Genomic DNA, 17,926 nt, shown 5'->3' with positions numbered 1-17,926 from the left:
TTTGAAGTCTTCACTTTTATATAATAGTGCTACAATGATTTACCCATTTAAATAGGTGAGGAATTTTTATTATATTAAATCAGAGTACCTTGCTGGAGTACAAGTACCTTACAATGAGGCACCGCAGCAGAAGCTGGGATTCGAACCCAGGACCTTCAAGAACAAGGTTGACGGCTTTAACTACTACAATATGCACCACTCTCCTGAAGCAGTTTAAGTATGTTGGCCTTAAAAGGTACGAGAGCAAGATTCATGGGATTAAAGGAACTAACCCATACACCAAGAACCACTATACCAACTGCAGTAACGCCACCCCCTACACACAGCCGCCTGTTCCTTTATTCTGAAAGTCAGTGCAGTTAGTCCCAGTTTTACTCGGTGCAAGCCTTACTGGTACATCATTACAAACCAACAACCATAAACCTCATCAATAAGTTTAGAAAGAGCAAGAGCTCAACAATTCAAGAAACAGTTTAAGACTACACATACACAACAATACATCTTTATAAGCAATAAATCACCTTTACAAATGCTGCATCATTAATGGCCAATTTGCTTACCCTGTATCATCTGATACACTTTCTATTAGGCACTGTAACGAGATTCTGTAAAAGCTCTCGGGTGGGAACCTACAGCAAAGCAGCAGAAGTCTTCATCTGCCCAAAGGGTTATCCCCAGCTGGACCTTGGCAGCACATTGCGCATACCCCAGGGCGGCACTGAAAACCACCCTGAACAGGCTGCTTCCTCCCAACACGTAGCCTTGTAAACAGGGCCCAGCCAAATCCCATTTGTTTACACGGCTCCAATTAACATTGTGCATTAATGGAACTGAGAAAGAGCAAAACAGCACCATCCCCTGTGGCTAACCCCACAAAGGGAAGTGCAGTGCAGGGGGAGAATGCACAGAGAAAACCTGAGGAGAGTAGTGCTCAGAGAGAAGCAGATAGCAAGAGTAATAGTGGGCATGCTGGGCTGTGTGGCTTCATGTTCCTTGATAACAAAGGGCCGCAGCTCTGACATATTTATATGCCAAAATTCCTCGATGAACAATTCATCACCTTCTGGGTGCCATAAATTGACACTTGCTGCCAGGGGGCTCACGGAGGTGGCGACTCCATCCAAAGACCAGTCTGATTCAGTAGATTTTGCCAAAACCATCAATATTTTGTTCCAGTTTCAAAAGTCTACAAAAGAATTCTAGGAAATTTGAGGGACATGAGAGACCCCAGGGTTGTCCCATTCTCTGCTAAAAGCACACGACTCAAAACATTGAGTAGTGCTGCAAGCCTTACACTTCATCTGCCTTGGCCCTACAAGCTCTACCAAGGAGAGGCTGGAACTCGGCTGGGTACCAAGATTACTGAGGACAGACAGCTTTAAAGGACAAATGCTTTTAAGCAGGTAGTGCAGAGGCATGGTAGTCCATATTGCAACAGCTGTCCAACAAAGTGCTTTGACTGACAGGGTAGCAGCAACCCAACTTAAACAGTCCAACATCCTAGCCAATGAAATCAAAGGTATGGGTCTTACTCTGTTGAGCCTTAGTCTTGAAATGGACCAGGAATTAATTCAGCCACAAAATAATTGTTTGCACACCCACAAATTGCCATGAGTATTAAGATATCCTCTTCTGTAGGAAATAAATATACCAGGAAGCATTTGTTGCCAAGTCTATAACTGATCTAACAGCAATAAGGGAGCCAATGCCTCAGCTGCATAGCATGACTGCAGGTGAGCAAGGTGATTATGTTCAGGAGGGATGACAACAATTGGCAGCGAAATCTCAAACACCACCAAAAATTTTCCTCTCTGCACCTACCCCGACTAGCCCTTTCACAAATTTGACAGAATATGGATAGTTCTCTGGAGAAGTTCACACTGGCACACTACTACATAGCATAACCTTTCCTTGTACCCATGCCAGACCCCACATGACCCAGATGTCAACTTGTGCCCAGCAAAACAGAGGTCAACTACACAGAGCCCATGTGGGAGCTTGTATTCAGGTACATGTGGGGTTGTAGCTGTCACTTTTAGACCAATTCACCTTCTTCGAACTTTACAAGCTCTACACTCTACAAACATTAACTTTCTCATGTAAAAGAACAACATCTGATATGGTTTAATACTTGATTTTATTCTTCAAAACTTTTGTCAATCACATATACTAAACACTGACCAATACTCATGGCCAAACCATCATCAGAGGTCTAAGTGTTTTTACAAATGAAGTTTGTTGAGATACTACACCAAGGCAATAAATCGGGGTGACTAGAGAAAGAGGTTGTTAAATTAAAGGAATCCCCACAAAGGGTCTCCTAGCGAATCAGGATAATTGTGATGAAAGAACTCCCAGTCAGTTATGGCGGATGAGATACATGACAGTTGGGAAGGATTTGAAAAAAAGAGGTTACACGGCCAGAGTTACTAAAGGGCCCTGTTTTTACCTTTGTCAGATATAGCCCAGTCCTGCTGGGTATGATTAGAGTGAAATGCACAGCCATTTACCGACCTGGTGCTCCTCCCATAATCCTTGTTCACCAGCTGCTGGAGGCTGTGGAAACATGCCCTATGAAAAAAGATGAGGTATGCACAGTACCACGATCAAAACAGAACACCAAAGGCTGGAAAGGTTGTTGTTGAGGTTGAGGAAGCCCAAAGGTTGAAAAGAGAGAAGAGAGTGTCAAAAAGCCTCAGTGCTTCATGAAAGGGGCACTCAAGTTCCTACAGTAAACCATATGGCTATGAAGAACTCAAGCCCACAAGAACCAGCTAGAAAAAGGAACACACACAAGCTATTAATCAAGACAGGTAAAGACAGAGCTTCCTCCACATTCGAAGATAAACGCAAAGTGGTTAGGAAAGATGGGTACGGCAAGTGTTATCTAATCAAATTTGACTCTTACCAATCGCTAGCAATGTTTTCACGGTGAAGGATGATACAGAACTTGTCCATCACTGCTTTCTCCCACAGGTTTTTGGGGCTACGGGAGGTTGGCCACACGAACATGAATAGGACATGCAAACAACACAGACTCAAACACATTCGAGTCCGAGTCTAAACCCACAGCCCAGGAGCTGCGACACGTGAGCATTTTCCACTTCGCCAATATGCTGCAACAGTCAGGAAAGAGGAAGAAAAAAAATCCCTAGCTCAGAAAAAACAACATTCTGGGTAGCACGGAAAACAGTTCTAACCATTCTGTCATCTGTTCTAAAATGTAATACCAGGACTAAAAGTCATTCCCCTGGTCAAAGAGCAGGTCAGAACTGTCAGGTGAGCAACACAATTGCCTCATGAGGTCGAAAGCACACCTCCAAAAGTATACGTTGTTGAGACAGAGAAGGCGTGACTGCTACATATTACTCACCATCACCTATAGCCATTACACCTCCCACCGTTTAAGCTCAGTGTTGCTTCTGTTAGTAAGTGCAGAGCCTTTACATAACAGCAAGCACGTGAACTGTAACTCGCCAAGATCGTTTGTGGAACTACGGGCCCTATTTGGCTTGATGCTGCTCAGAGTCTGTAAACTTACAGATCTCGTTCATTTCCAGCAACGATATGTTGATACAGATAGAACAGAATTCTTCACTAATGATGTATGCATTTATAGTTTTCCATATGTCACATGTGGAGAACGCATGGCCACCGGGGCCCGACGATGCCTCGAACGGCCTCATTAATGACTTAAGCCATTTGTTTTTACCGCACACTTTCTACCAATTCAGTCCTTATTGAATCTACATGTGCACACAACAGAAAACTGTGTGCTTTGTGGGGCTTCTATTCATTTTGCCAGCATTATGATCCTGGGTGAAAGGAAATTATTTCTAAATTGCACTTTATAAACAAATGTTATGAGTGCATGTACGGGGGCTTTCTATAATTGTCTTCCCACTGCCCTTCAAGCAAGCAAGAAAAAATAGAAGCCTTTACCCCTTAGCCAATTTTTTGTCAAAGTCATTTAAGTGCAGCACTTGTAAAGGTACGAGCTGTTCAGAGAGCAGTCTATTAGAACTAATTGCAAGCCTATGGCTTCCCATCTCCAGCCAGCAACACTCCACAGCGTCTCGAATCAGCGCCGGCGTTTAATGAACACGGATCTTTGTGGATCCCGGCCGGACGCAGGCGCACAGGCTACCTGCGTCACACCGCAGCTGCTGCTGGATTTATCGTGAGAATGCCAAGAACTAATCAGCCTCTTGACTTTACAAATAGTACATTAAGAACCACTGTTAGCCACTACCGGTAAAAGTAAGTGTGGTGGCACAAGCAGAAATGCTCCATTTCTACAAGGGGCACAAGCTCTGGGACCACCCTTAACGCATGACAGATGGCTTGGTCGTATCAGAGGACCCAAACCTAGCAGGGAAGAATCACTAACTACGAAAGGTGTGATTCAAGCAGTATTCTCCCTGAGACAGCATTCAGCCAGGGGAAGGCCTGTTCTTCAGCAGGGTAACAGCAGCAACACAAGCTTCCTTCCTACATGGCTCCAGGAGCTTGATACGTGAAGCAAAACTAGCGTATGAAGTACAGCCGCATTGTGAACTGAATACTGAAACATCCCTTTGTTTGAGAGCACAGCACAGAGCTACAGTCACTCTGGCAATCTTAATTCACTTAAGGTTTTTAAAAAAGAAAACAAGCAACCACTAATCATTTATTTTACATTAACTTCTCGCAAAATGCTTTTACACATGCATAGCTAACAAAAGGACACCGGAGATCTCCATGCAATATGCAAAACACATGCATTATTAAAAAAAAATTGGTTAAAAGCAAACAAAGGACAAAGCAGGGGTCTTTTTAAATTGTAAGACCTAAGCACAGTGGCACAATAAAAAGATCAAATCACCGATTCGGTCCTCAGCAAGGCTTCAACTTCAACTTGGTCAAAAAGCAGGATCGGCAACCAACGGCTAGAGAAAGCTAAAGAGCAGATTGCGGGAGAGATGAGCCCAGGTCTTAACACATCATATCCGCTTCGACCATCTCTAGGCACAAGTGGGGGAAATATGCACCGCCAGACAAAGATTAAAGCAACTAATCTGCTTCTGCTACTTCCAAAAAAAAGACTCTTTGATCTCTCATTTACTGCTTACAGAACCAGTGTCTGTTCCTCACCTAAAGGCTTCTGCAGCAGCGTTCAGTCCTTCCTCTCCCCTGAAGCCAGTAAAGTGATCATGATCATTGATCATTTCTTTAACGCAGAAGAAATTAGGAGGTGGTTAAACCTGGATATTACCATAAAGTCCTACTCTAGCCCAGGAGTAGAGTAGGCTGACTTATTTATTACACACACGCGTCTACAACTGCTTGTCCCCAGCGGAGTCACAGTGAACGGGAGCCTAAGCCGGCAAAACGGCACGGGAGGGGAACGACACACACCGCGGACAGGACAACGGTCCGCCACAGGGCATCCCAAGCAGGACTCAAACCTCAGACCCACCACACAATGAGCCTGGGCCAAATCCACTGCGCCACCACGCCCCCCTCTACACAATAAACACATATAATATTACATAAAAAATAATAAATATATTAACTTATTAACTTAATAAACACCTCAATATCAGTAAATCTCTACATAAAAATATATTGCCATGGGACAGCTGGTAGCATAGTAGTTATAGCTGCTGTTTGAATCTCACCTCTGGCTGTAGGACCCTATATTGCTCCAGTAAAAACTACTCAGCTATACAAATGGGTAAATAATTATAGGTACATTAATATCATGAGTCACTTTGAAGAAAAGTATCAGCTAAATAAATAAATGTAACACTGCAACTACATCTTTAAAAAAAAAACCATAAAAACATCAAAATATACGTCAAGGGCCGCTGTGAATAAACCTCCTCCTGTATTTTCTGGTGTTCCCATGGCTTTAGTTCCACACTCCAAAAACATGCATTTCAGATAAACTGGGAACCTTTATTGCCCATAATGTGTAAGTGCAAGTGGGTGTTTTACTTTGCTGTACTGTATAACAGTACACGGCTGTAGGATATTTTGAACAGCATATGCAGCATTGTAAGTCACCTTAAATAAAGGTATCAGCTAAATACTACATAATAGTGCATCTGTATCTCTTGGCCTGTTGATAAAACACACTTATGTTTACTCAAACTGATCGTCACTTTGGGGGAGAAAAGCATCTGCTAAATGAATAAACGTAAATACAGATGCCGCTCAGCTGTTGAGAGCCATGCAAAAATCAAATTCAGTCCTCGTAAACATGCAGCAGAAGTAGCGGTATTAAATGAAACTCCTTGTAAGGAGAAATTCTCATAACCGGAACACGTGTATCTCTGGGTATAACCAATGCTGTTTGAGTACCAAACCAGCAAAGCTTCTTCTAACACAGCCTCACACACAAACCGGTTCCCACCACTCACAGCCTAACTACTGACACGTCCAGACCTTCCTGGACGCAAGAAGCTACTATTATCCGATACAAAGAGACCAGGTTTCCTCACCTGCCTATCAGCTGTTACGCACATGGATGTACTAACCACTCCAGGTAAGATAGAAGTGTTTCACCAGAACACCAAGTGCTGCTAGAGCCAACACGGAACAGAGGCACTTCTTGGTAAGTTGACTGCAATCTTATGTGTGATGGGGGGGGGGGGGGGGGGGGCTATGCAACACACCTGACAGCAGGAAATGGCCAGTTCTCAAGGCCAGCAGCGAATAACTGATGATGACGCAAGGAACAATGCAATACAACAATCAATTCTTATATGCAATACGTTACAGTAGAGGTGATCCCCGATTTACAATGGTTTGACTTGCAGTTTTTTTTTTTTTTTACTTTACGACGGTGAGCTGGCAATAGAGATTCGGTACAAATCGTACTTCGAATTTTGATTTTTTCCCCGGGCAAGCTATACGCGGAGTGATACTCTCTCACAATGCTGGGCAGCGACCCGCATCTCCCATTCTGTCACGCAGAGGTGTGTATTAAGTGTATTAAATGCATTTTCGACTTACAATATTTTTGACTTACGATGGGTTTCGGGGAACGTAACCCCATCGTAAATCAGGGACCACCTGTATATTTAGGATCGAGAGCTAGCACACCTATGCAAATCACAGACCAAAGCATCATCCGTTTTGCCAACGGACAGTGATCGTGAAGATCGTGAACAGCTAGGACTGCCCTAAGTTTTTCAAGACTGAAAAAGGTGTAGAAGGAAACAAAAGGCAAACAAGCTGTAGATGATCCTGTGTGTTCTGCATCTACCAGTTTTGAGCAGTAGTTGAACTGCCGCTTCTCTATCCGTCGACACCTCCAGGGAAAACCTCCAGTTTCAAGATGATGCACATTTGTTGTCTGTGCTTCAAGGAATAGAACATACAACTTTTTGTTTTTACTTCATATAGCTATGCTTTTACCTCTTATTGTTTGTATTGGGTATTAGTGAATTTTGTGTGATGTGTGGACTAAACGAAGGGACCAAGGAGATGCAGGTGAGCACCAAGACTCATTGTTGAACTTTCTTATTTTCACCATGTTTGAACTATTTCTGCCAGGAAACTCAAAACACCCAAAAACAACAAAAAAAAAAAAAAAAATACTCTGACTCCATCCTAATTTCAAGGACACAGGTGTGGCTGGACTTGCTCCAACTCACCAGAGAGAAGGGCTGAAACCTGCCCAGATGTCCACGATTTGCTCAGCGGGAGAGAGACACGCTGTGGTGTTGCTCTGCTCCCATCTGAGAAATTCCACTTTTCCCTCCTGCTCCACAGAGCTGTCCGGTTTGCTGATATTTACTTTACGTTTACTCATTTAGCAGACACTTTTCTCCAAAGTGGTGTACAACTCAAAATGCAGCCACACAACTGTCAACGTACAGACGCAGTCTAATACCACCATTTTTTTTCCCAGCACACTTTACAAGACCAACTGTTAACAGAATTGATGACCTGGTTCACTTCATGTCACATTCAACTTTTCAAGTAACAAACTTTGAGTAAGGAACCAGCTCTCGGTTTCTCTTAAATCTGTAAACCAGGGAAATAAACCTGTGAAGTTAAGAACATGTTCACTGAGGGATAATTCGAATATAAAACCTTTAAAATCTGTTTGGGAAACAGAGCATATTTAAGACAACGGGAAAGAAATGAAGGATTTAACTATGTTTTTATTTACTACGAGGCTTATTCACAAATACTGAGGAGTCCTATGGCTTTTTCGCATCAACATGATTTGCTAAAAACGGAATCATTTCCGGAGCTGGCAATTTTACTGACGTCCAAACTGTTTTTACTTACAACCATCCAACCCTACCTAGCAGTACATACATACATACAGCAATACAGTGCAACGTGAATTTTATAAAGTATCAAATTATGAATAGGTTTCTGAGTGCATTTTTAAACTTTTCTCCCCCTCTAAGTTCGTGCATCAGTTTACAGCAATTACATCACATTACAACCACTTAAGTGGTAAACACTTAAAGATAAACTTCCTAAACTATCCTTCTGTTTGGAAGCAATCTGCCTGAAATCTGCTGCAATAAGCAATGCTTGTCAAACGGCCTTAACTCAAACAATCTGTGTGAGGTCAACACTGTCTCCGTACCGTGCAGGAATAGGGCACCGAGACGCCACGGAGTTTAATGCCAAACAAGTTCTAACTTAAATCACTTTGTTGTTACCTCCACCCCACACCCATCTGCTGCACAAACCTCCAATGTGCTACGTATTAATAACGCAATCTATTAAGGAAGCATACAATGATAACCAACAAAATGTTGGGGTTTCATCCTCTAATGGAGTTCCTGCCTTGCTCTCTCATTTAAGCACATCCAATCTGTTGGCCTGAAAAGAGAATGTATGTCTGACCTGCAACTGCCATGGATTGGTTCAAAATTCTCAAATCAAGAAGCCTATTGTGCTCCTTGGAATTCAGAAGGCGCAACTGCTGGAACATGCTTCAAGTGGACGCCACGCAGAGATAAACGATTCAAGGCACCTGGAAACAGACTGAATCCAATCACAGCCTGCCACTCTGCAGTTTGTTCTGCTATAGAGATCCAGCCTTTACAGATAGAATGGCAAACGTCTACAAAATGTAGTGGACGCAATGCAGGATACTCCCAACTGGGTATGGCGAATTTTCTCGCTTTAGATTCAAAATGCAAGCTGGCAGCTGCTCAAAGAAATTCTAGCTTTACACACCAAGCAGAAATGGGATCCAGTTCCTCCTAACCATTACATGCGTGTCCCATGGACTGAAAACCTTCTAACTCCTACAAAGAAGCAAGAAACCATGTACATCACTAATGCCACAGGCCATAGCAGCAGCTGTACAAACCCACATTTGTGACAATTATGGACTGGATGACTAAGAACACTTAGTTCCCATCATGCTGACAGATGGCACAGAACTTGCAGTCTGAGAGTGAGCTGTGAGACTGAGCATTGGAGTAAACATGGGTAATGACTAGCCAGTGTTACGGTAAGCATCCTGCAGGACTAGGACTGCAAAGAGGGCATAGTCAGGCCAAACTCCACATCTGTTCATGAACCTTTAATGAAAAGGCATTAAAACAATCCATATTATTTACTCCGTTACACTCTGAGAAATTGATAATACGGCAAAAAAAGAATTTTACGCACTGAAAAGGAAAGCAAGTAGCTATGGATTTGCAGAATTAACTGGGACAGTTCAGACAGGGCAGAGGATGAAAATGGGACAATATCATGATATGTTCCATTTAAAATGTGTTCCTACAGAAGATGAAAACCTTTCTGCACTGTGACATTAAAAAAAAGGGAAGCCAACTTTAGTTCTTTCAAAGACAGATTAACACCCTCCACTCACCAATGCTTTCCTTGGAAACGCTACCCCCAGGCCTTACTCTTAATTATAAAACAGCTATCCGAGACATCAGTAATATGCTCTCTGAAAAGAAATCTTCATTTGCCTACAGCCTCAAAGTAATTGGGCTTTTCACTCAGAAGTGGAATTATAGAATGTTTTAATAAGGAAATTAAGCTATTGCTTATATCTCTTTGCACTACGAATATTTTGCTCTTACAAGAACTTGTTTCAGGTGAATGACAAAAATTACAAAGAAATCCAGTTTAGGGAGCATTAAAAATAAACTGTAAAGTCTGAATTATTACAACACATTAAATGCCATTTGTAAAGTTTAAAAAGATTTTTTTTTTTACTGAACAGATCAACTTTTACTGTTCACCAAAATCTGAAGAGCAAAAGAAAAATGTGTCCTGAGACAAACAGGAATAGACTTCAGGCAACTAGTTCATACAATGGAATCCACATCATGTGCAATGTGATCCCAATCACTGAAAAGTCCTGTACCCCAGGGAGAGCTGGTAGCTCAGCGGTTAGAGCTGCTGCCTTGCTTTGCATCTGAAAGTTGCTGGCTCAAATCTCACCTACTGCTCAGGTAGCCTTGGGCAAGGTACTGACCTTTACAGTGCGCACACACACACACACACACACACACACACACACACACACCTTCTGAACCGCTTGTCCCAGTGCTCCAGTAAAATTACCCACCTGTACAAAAATGGGTAAATCACTGCAAGTCACTCTAGTGAAAAGCATCAGCTTAATGAATAAATGTAAGCCCCACACATCATGTCAGCAGATGATATCCACAGGGGTTAAGGCCAGCAGTGTTTTAAACAGTTATGTTACTTAGTTAAGTTGTAGGGTCCCACTGTGACCCCAGGCTGAGTTGGATGTAATTTTCCTGAACAGAGCACAGTGCACACACCTTCCACCACAAAGCAAAAAAACCAAAAAAAAAAAAGTGCATCCTGTGTCAGCAAATGAAACAAACACAGCTGACTACAACATTAGGTCAGATAACCGCAGGTAAAACCACTCCGATCCTCAGCGAAGGTGGGATGTACGTACGTACTGTGTATACACACAGTGTCTATGTTAACGCGCGCGCTGTCTGTGTTACTTTGTGTCGCGGTGCGGCACGCGCGCGCGCGCGCAAACGTGTGTGGCTAACAGGTGACTCAGTGCAGCAGGGGGAGGCTTTCAAACACATCATCAGCGGGTAAAACTAACCTGTCTTTTTCGCGCCGTACGCCGCAAACTGGAAAGAAGTTACACCGGCTATCGCTCCTCTTCATTTTCTACACACACAGCCGCGCACACAACGCGTATTCGGCTACACAACTAAAGCAGCGCGGCACTGAAAGTTACAAGCAATCATGGACGCGCCGCGACACACACAGCCGCAGAGACCGTGCGCGCCAGAGGTTTAATTTAAAGCGCCACACGACACGTTAGAGTTACCAGGACTGTTAGTTACTAAACAGAGCGCCTCTCGCTCAGCGCCCCCTCCTCCTGCGATGGAGACTCCGGCGTGTGTCACGGAAGAGGAACAGAAGTGTGTCCACCACGTCAGAAACGCAGAAAAGGGGGGAAAAGGGTGTATGGAACGAGCCGCCGGCCTCGCGCCGCTTTCGGTAAGGGATGAAAGGGACAAAACTTACTTGAATGTGGTCCGACAGTCACGTCACTCAGCTCGTTATGGACAGTACAGTAGTAGCCACGAAATCACTACTTGGTCCGTTCCGACGGACCCAGTCAGTCGCCCGGCAGAGCGTTTCCACAGAAGCACCGTTTTTTATTGTTTAATAAAAAAAAAAAAACCAACAGAAGTAGCTCGCCAAAGCTGGAAGGGAGTGGAGACGAAGCTAACAGTGTCGTTAGCCTGTTAGCACACACACAGTCGGAGCGCCTCACCGTCCCCACACAAAAGCGCTATAGAACAGAAGGAGCACACGCCACTCACCTGGCGGTGCCCGTGTTGTCCAGACCCGCGAGGCAGCTCTCACGGCCCACTACATACATACGTATGTATGTTAAAATATATACGAAATATATTTAGTTACGGTTCGGACGATGAAGTTTAAAGTGTGCCTCAGCGCGGCTCGCGCCACTCCGCCATGTTCGCGCGGCCACTCGCGGACTGTGCCGAAGCTGTGGAGCGAACCACTGCGCTGTGCCGGGGGGGGGAAGGTGGTGGACAGAAATGCACACAACTGCGCGCACTGTAAGCTCCTGGTTCAGGCTCAGCACCGGCGTCGCCTCAAGGGACGTAAAGCCCTCTCTCTGTGATTATTTCAAGTGAAGATTCAAAAGTATTTATTCGGCGACAAAATCCACCACCCCCAGAAAAGTAACTGAAATCGCCGCAGTTCTGTGCCGTCGAACGAGCGCTGGGCGCCGCGAGGACGTCGCTCAGCTCCGGATACAGTTACCTCAGAAGAGCCTCAACTCGACTGTACTCAGGGTTTATACACGCTTTTGTCGTTCGTCAGTTTAAACGGACACAAACTCACTCCCTCGGATTTGTACATGTATGATTTTACGTTCAATAAGTTGTATTCCGTTAAATTTGTCCATATTATATATATTCTGATGATTTAGGGCATAAGTCCTAATTATTCTAACGCTTACAAACTCACTTATACTCATCGTCCATTTTTTTTTAACTAGTATACATTAATAAATATTACAACCGGGCGAAGGGAAAGATTTTCTGTGAAATTAATCTCAATATTATGTAAAGGAATTCCGTCAAAGACGTGAGCGCGCATGTGAATGAAGTCATACCGCCACCTAGTGGCTGTGGCTCCGCACGCAGCGGACCGCTGCTGGCTGCTTGCGGTCACCAGCGGTGCCGTAAGAACTTAATTTCTATGTAAATCACAGCACTGCTTGAATAGTGCAGGGGTTCGATTACACTCGGTTTTTTACCAGGACGTTTTCAAAATTAATTTTTCCAGAGCTGTATTACCTCATTCTACTTGCTCTGTTACTTGTGCTAGTCTTCAGACTAATTTGGCAGTTTCCTCTGTGATGCTTATGCATCTGCCTCCCGTGTCAAGGACACATTGCGGGCCTTTTCTCATCCAAGGCCGACCCTGGTTTTCTTCGTCTTCCACAGTTAGTGAGACTTTTGTTGAAGAGAGCCAAGGGTGGTTTCACTGTATAAATAGTACATTATTAGCAGTAAGCTTAATTATTACATCTTTGACCCTGTGATTTTTAGCAGTGATACCTGGTCCATGTTGGAGACATAAGGATTCATGTTTTGCATGGATATGAAGCCAGGCACTTCGTGTGCGGTTGGCATATCCTCGATTTCTGACACATTGCAAGATGGTTAGAACTTCTAAAGACTGATAACTCTTAAATTCATCCAATTCATAGCACTAGATATCTTAAATACAAACATGTTTCAAACTACAAAAATGTCCTTACTAAATCCTAAACCCATCACTTTACCATCAGCACAGCATATAAAATTAAGTACCCTTTACCACCCTGTTTAATCTAAAAGATTCTTCGCTCCGAAACATACAACTCCTAAACAAAAGTGCATTTTATCAACAGACCAAGAGATAGATGCAGACATATGAATCTCAGAAGTATACTTTGTCTAGTACCACTTTTTACTGGCGCATGTTACAGATGCAGCTGTATATAGAACTGATGGGGAATCTTTTTTTTTTTTGTTTGTTTTTTAGAACATGTAAATTTACAGAACAAATGGGAAATCAGGAGAGCAGTGGATCCAAAAGAGATCTGAGATCCTTCTTGAATGTAGGGAAGTACTGAACAGTACTGAGTGATCAGGTCCTGCCCCTATCAGGAAGCAGCTCCGTCGATGGTCTTGCCGTTGTGATGTTTTGAATTTGTGGGATAAGGGCAGATGTTATGCAGGACATAGCTGCAGGATCAGGCTATAGCTTCAATGTGTTGGAAAAAGAGACAAATTTATCATTACTTTCAGGTTTCTGCCTGATGAAGTGGATGAAATTAGCAAGCTTTAGTTCGACAGGTAAATGAACCAGCTAGGAGGTGAAGGATTTCAATCCTCCCGAGGTTTGGTATCAGCAGAGGAGTGATGGGAGAACCTGTGAGATGTGATGACAGAACCAAGGGATGTAGTGTCGATTCAGAAGAGGCCCAGGAGGGCACCGGTTTAGAAAAGGAGAGGAAACCAGGGAGCCACACCAAACCACCAGACAGAAGCTGTCTGTTAGGCAAGATTCAAAGCATTTCAGTGCTGCTGCTTTTATTCCATGCTGTTCTAGAGAAGAAAGCAGGATCTATAAAGGATGCTGCAGAGAGACCAAACAGAATGAGGACTGAGGAAAGGGAGGCGGTTTAAGCCAACTACAGTGCTTCTGACACTGCAATGAGGGCGGTGTTAGTGGCATGGTCAGTGTTGGAATTCAGAATGGTAATCTTCAAGGAGATTATTCAAGGCAAGGAATGGATTGACTGGCTATGATAGGCTGCAAATTCCAATTTGAGGGAAAAGGAAGACTAAGCTACATGAATACCTCCCCTGATGTGCGACACACACCTGCTGAAGCAAGACAACATGCTTGGTTTTTTTTTTTTTTTTTTTTGCATCACCCAACACAAATCCAGCTGCAATCTTAGAATAGTGTTTTGAATTCTTTATTAAGTAAAATCTACATTTTCAATATTGCTTTAACCTTTTTCAATTTTTCTAAATTTCACTTCTTGCAGTCAGCACAGTTCATATATATTTATATAATTTCCCCAGACTGGTTTTTCCTTAAACTTTGAAGAATACAAAAATATCACAATACATTTTCTACACAGTAGCTCTCCAGCTCACGAGCTCCTGGGACAAGGCAGGCCTCAGGCTCCCAGCACAGTGGTATCTGATAATTGCCAGAACAGGACATGGCCTGGATGGAACATCAGGGTGACCAACCTATCTCCATGGCCACTGCCCTACAGAACATGAAAGGGCAATGTGCATGTGCACATTTACGCAAGTAAATGCAGGCATGGTGCTTCTTGTACAAAGCCTACTCTGACACCAGGACCCACTCAGGGAGGCTGCTGGTCTGTGAAGGGTTTGTTTGGTCCAAACAGATACACTTGTGTGCTGAGGCCCGCAGCCTTGCTCTCACCCTTACAATGGAAATGGAACTCTCCTTATGCTTCTTTCTTTTCTTTCTCTGAAAACATTCTATAGAAAATAACAAAACAAAATCTTCACCCGTACTCAGGTTATTTTAATATTAATAACAAATGTGTTTTTTTTTTTTCTCCTTCTCATTTAAACACTGTCAATACCGAAACGTTAAAACTGTAGTAGCGGTAAGAGGTGATCTCTTTCCCTGGGAAGGAGGAATGTTTCAGTACGGATCTTGCTTATTCAGTGGTTTTTATATATAAAAGAACCTGCCCAACTTTTTTTTTCACAACCACATTTACAACCAACTTTCCATCTGAAGGGTCACATGAGGAACTGTGTGTAGGACTTGAAAGTGTCAATGAAAAGTTGGGGGTATTATGAGGCTATGAGTTGAGGTCCCATCTTGAATTATGGGAAGGTGTATTTTGTTGGAAGAGAAAATGCAAAAAAAGGCAGGGTCTGCTCAGTCAAGACACAGATGGTAAAAATTTCCTGATCTTACCCAGCATTTCCAAGGTATCCAAGTCCAAAGTGCTGCATCATCAACCAGTGACATCACTAAGGAGTTTGATGAATTGGTGCAAAGTGCAGCCTGTGTGTTTACTGTCCATTTGTGCCCACGTACAAGACTGAGGTGGAGGAGGAAAGAAAGGGCCAGGAGGGTGTTGGGGAGTGGGTGTGTGTGCTTGTTCTAGGGCAGCAGTACAGGATGCTCCCTGCATTCCCAGTAGCCTCAGGGTGAGAAGGTAGCCATCTCTAGGGAGATCCTCTGCCAAAGCTCCTTGGTCTGTTTGCCCCTCTTAAGGTTCTGCAGAACATCGTTGAACTGCATCATGCCCACGGGCGTGAGGCAGAATGCACCACGTGCACTGCGGATGATGTTAACAAAGTCATCGTAGTCCGCTGGTGTCAAGTGGATCAGCCGATGGTGTATGTACTGCCATGAACAGAGGGGAAAGGCACACAAAGATGAAGTTAGACTGCTATATGTATGACATACAGCCTGTAGAGCAGACATTCCTTGTGCACACGCAAGTCAGGTTACATCAAACATGAAGCAGATATATAATGTAAAATATGACTTATGTTCTGTTGAAAAAGCCAGTTCTGTAGCCCGACAGTCATGTTCAAAAACCTGAGAACTCAATATTCTTTACATACTCAGGTTGTGCTTTCAGTCCATTATTTGTAGTCCTGAGCCAGAAGTATTTTCTTCCTGTGTTCTGATTGAACTTTTTAAATTCCATATATCATTTAAAAATACAAAACTCTATTTTTGTGGTCAATAAATTATTAAATTAAGCACACACTACTGAAACAATATGTAAAGATGGATTCCTTCAGTTCTTTGTCTTTCCAGCCAACTAAATTACTGTATACCACAGTAAATAAGATGTAAATGTACATTTTCCTATCAAAATAGGAATGATATTTCAGATAGTGATTATGTTAGATCCGTTTCAGTATTCCTTCAATTGGCTCTATTTTTTGTATACTAAGCTACTTACAACTTTTACACATTTTCAAAGAGCAATTAAGGATAAGTACTTTGCTGAAGGGTAATGCAGTGGGAGCAGGGATTCACGCCCAGGTTATTACAACAGGGTGACAGCTCAAACCACTATGCCACCTGACGCTACTTGCACCATGGAGCTACTGTATGCATTAGTTAATGTGTGCTCTTTCTACTGTGGTACAAACGCAGGCATGAGAAGTTTGGAGTAACATTCATTTATCAAGCCAAGTGTCACTAACCTTGGCACAGATGGACTCACAGCAACTAGTGTCATTAAGTAATACAAGGAAACATTACTAATTTATAAAACAGAAATTCAACCATGCTCTGTTGCCACGCAAAACATATCAAATTGCCTACCTAACTAGCTACTTTTGTCAGTTACAGTAGGTTTGTGTGAACAACTCTGAACATCTCATCAGGGCAATGATGCGTAGAAGAGACATTACCCTCACAATCAGACACCAAATTATTTAGAGGGTCTGCCATCTTTGCTACTGGTTCTACCAATGCAAACACTGCCTCTCAATACCAACGATGTCCCTCATAGTCTGCTTCCATACATCCGCAGCAGGTGGATAAAGAGTGAGATGCTAGCGAATGAGCCAAGACTGTCTGATGTTGATGGTTAAGCGCAAAAAAAAAAAAAAAATCCTCATTCCTTGTCTTCCTTCATTAGACTTTCAAGAGCTAATACCTCCAGCACATACTGACCTTCACCATAGAGTTTGCATTTGTCTGAGGGCCCACTGAGTCCAGTTTTAAAAGTACTGTGACGTTCAGTCTTGACCTTGTATTTGTTCATTTTTTTGAATGTGCCACTTGACCATAGAACGAAACAATCCCAGACAAGAGAAGCCATGAGAAGTACTACAGAAACTGACATCTAATGTGGAGCATTAGACATTACTAAAAGCATGTTTGGGTCAGATCATCATGCGACACAGCTGGGAGACCAGAGGAAGGACATCTTTGTTCTTGCTACCTCAAACAGCACATGCGAACAAGAACAGAACTGTTTTCTAGCTTTAAGGATTAAATTCATATTCTGTTGGACATTCTACTGCATATCGATTACGAATCACATTTATCAATAATCATTTTAGCACACAACCTTAGTTAATAGCCCCCTTCATATCCCTAACCATGTGAAAGTCATGTAATCACAACCACTTCCTTTCTTTTTAACCAGCCATCATTCAATACCTGTAGGTAGGCCTGCTGACATCTCTGTACCAATTGGTGGAAGGCAGGCGTTCTGAGATGGGCATGGATGTGGGCAGGGTTGAGCCGCTGCAGTGCTTCCATGATGATTTCCTGTAGGACGAAGGGGCTCAACACACCCTTGGCTGCACCCACGCAGAACTGGTAAACGTGATTCACACCTGCACGGGCGCCCCATTTTATTAGTACAACAAAGGCAAAA

At 43.1% G+C, this 17,926-nt stretch overlaps 2 protein-coding genes across 14 annotated transcripts in view; both read right to left on the bottom strand.

Moving 5' to 3' along the window:
• ndst2a (N-deacetylase/N-sulfotransferase (heparan glucosaminyl) 2a) overlaps positions 1-11,995 on the bottom strand; it is a 74,329-nt gene extending 62,334 nt beyond the window's left edge. For 6 of the 12 annotated variants that reach the window (XM_018725053.2, XM_018725058.2, XM_018725052.2 and 3 more), the window contains exon 1: positions 11,808-11,995. The gene's annotated coding sequence lies outside the window, so the exon portion shown is untranslated. Of the gene's footprint in view, positions 1-560; positions 583-633; positions 661-11,505; positions 11,777-11,807 lie in introns of those variants that run through there. The other 6 variants (XM_018725061.2, XM_018725062.2, XM_018725059.2 and 3 more) reach the window with 5 other exon arrangements.
• A 2,474-nt stretch (positions 11,996-14,469) lies between these two features.
• Positions 14,470-17,926, bottom strand: part of zswim8 (zinc finger, SWIM-type containing 8) — a 37,256-nt gene continuing 33,799 nt past the window's right edge. For both annotated transcript variants that reach the window (XM_018724991.2, XM_018724992.2), the window contains exons 26-27: positions 17,707-17,885; positions 14,470-15,921 (exon numbers count right to left, since the gene is read on the bottom strand). In XM_018724991.2, the coding sequence (XP_018580507.1) occupies positions 15,718-15,921; positions 17,707-17,885 (383 nt within the window). In that variant the 3' untranslated portion in view covers positions 14,470-15,717. The remainder of the gene's footprint in view (positions 15,922-17,706; positions 17,886-17,926) is intronic.

Source organism: Scleropages formosus, chromosome 8 (assembly GCF_900964775.1).
Source record: "Scleropages formosus chromosome 8, fSclFor1.1, whole genome shotgun sequence".
Lineage (NCBI taxonomy): Eukaryota > Metazoa > Chordata > Actinopteri > Osteoglossiformes > Osteoglossidae > Scleropages > Scleropages formosus.
This window is presented reverse-complemented; position numbering and strand designations above follow the sequence as displayed.